The sequence below is a fragment of the Rhagoletis zephyria genome, unplaced genomic scaffold (genome assembly GCF_001687245.7).
Source record: "Rhagoletis zephyria isolate East Lansing unplaced genomic scaffold, Rhagoletis_zephyria_1.1 Rzeph_scaffold_59719, whole genome shotgun sequence".
NCBI lineage: Eukaryota > Metazoa > Arthropoda > Insecta > Diptera > Tephritidae > Rhagoletis > Rhagoletis zephyria.
The window spans coordinates 709-1,642 of NW_016216770.1; the positions used below are offsets into that span (position 1 = coordinate 709).

At 45.3% G+C, this 934-nt stretch overlaps 1 protein-coding gene across 1 annotated transcript; it reads right to left on the reverse strand.

Annotated features, from left to right (window-relative positions):
- Positions 1 to 209: 209 nt before the first annotated feature.
- LOC108356475 (uncharacterized) lies at positions 210 to 896 on the reverse strand. Its single transcript, XM_017607581.1, has one exon. The coding sequence runs from the start codon at positions 894 to 896 to the stop codon at positions 210 to 212; it is 687 nt and encodes a 228-aa protein (XP_017463070.1).
- Positions 897 to 934: the final 38 nt, after the last annotated feature.

The following is a 934-nucleotide window of genomic DNA, read 5'->3' on the forward strand; positions in this document are numbered from 1 at the left end:
GTACAACTACAAAACTTTCTCTTTATTTCTAAGCTAAGATATAATTATAATTCAAGATGTTCGATATGAAGCAGTCGTTAATACAAAAAGATTGTGAAATCAATCAGCTGTTCTGTCAGAAGTTGATATCGTAGCAATGCCAGATGCATGTAATGCGTTGCTGTACAATTCCGACAGAGGGTGGCAAATGTTGCCACAGTACTCCCCTCCTAGAAAAACCAAAGGGTTTCAAAATTAGGACCGCTGTTGCCTCTAATAAGTCGCATTTTCGAAGATATGAGCTGTGAGGACTGATCCTCGGCAGGATTGGGATCATATTTTGTTACAAATGCTGGCTTCAGTCTGTCAATTGATAGCGCCGTATCCTTACCATTGATACGTACAACGAAAACCCTGTCCGAAGGCTTGGCAACAATCTGAAATGGTCCTGAATATGGCGGTTCTAATGGTTGCTTAAGGCTGTCAGTTCTGACAAATACGTGCGAACATTCATTGTTGAAGACCTCTACCGGATTAGATGGAGTGTCTATATCGAAAAAATATTCGTTGGGGAGGCGAAGCGTGCAACCATACAACATCTCAGCAGCTGAAGTCTGAAGATCCTCCTTGAAACACGTACGAAGACCGAGCAAGGCGGTTGGTAGTAGTTTTGTCCACTGTGTCTCCGGACTGCACATCAACGCAGCTTTCAACGATCTGTGCCACCGCTCTACCATGCCATTGGGTTGCGGGGGGTATGGGGTGGTGTGAATATGTTCGCTTCCCACCATATTCGACAGTGATTTGAAAAGTGACGACTCAAACGGGGAGCCCTGATCGGTTGTAATGATTTTAGGGCAGCCGAAGCGCGCTATCCAATGAGTCCAAAGTGCCATACATACAGTCTCCGCCGTCATATCTTTCAAGGGTACCGCCTCCGGCCAACGAAAAAACC

Bases quoted from the DNA above. Each gene is read 5' to 3' on its own strand.
- LOC108356475 (XM_017607581.1), bottom strand. From the start codon at position 896: ATGACGGCGGAGACTGTATGTATGGCACTTTGGACTCATTGGATAGCG.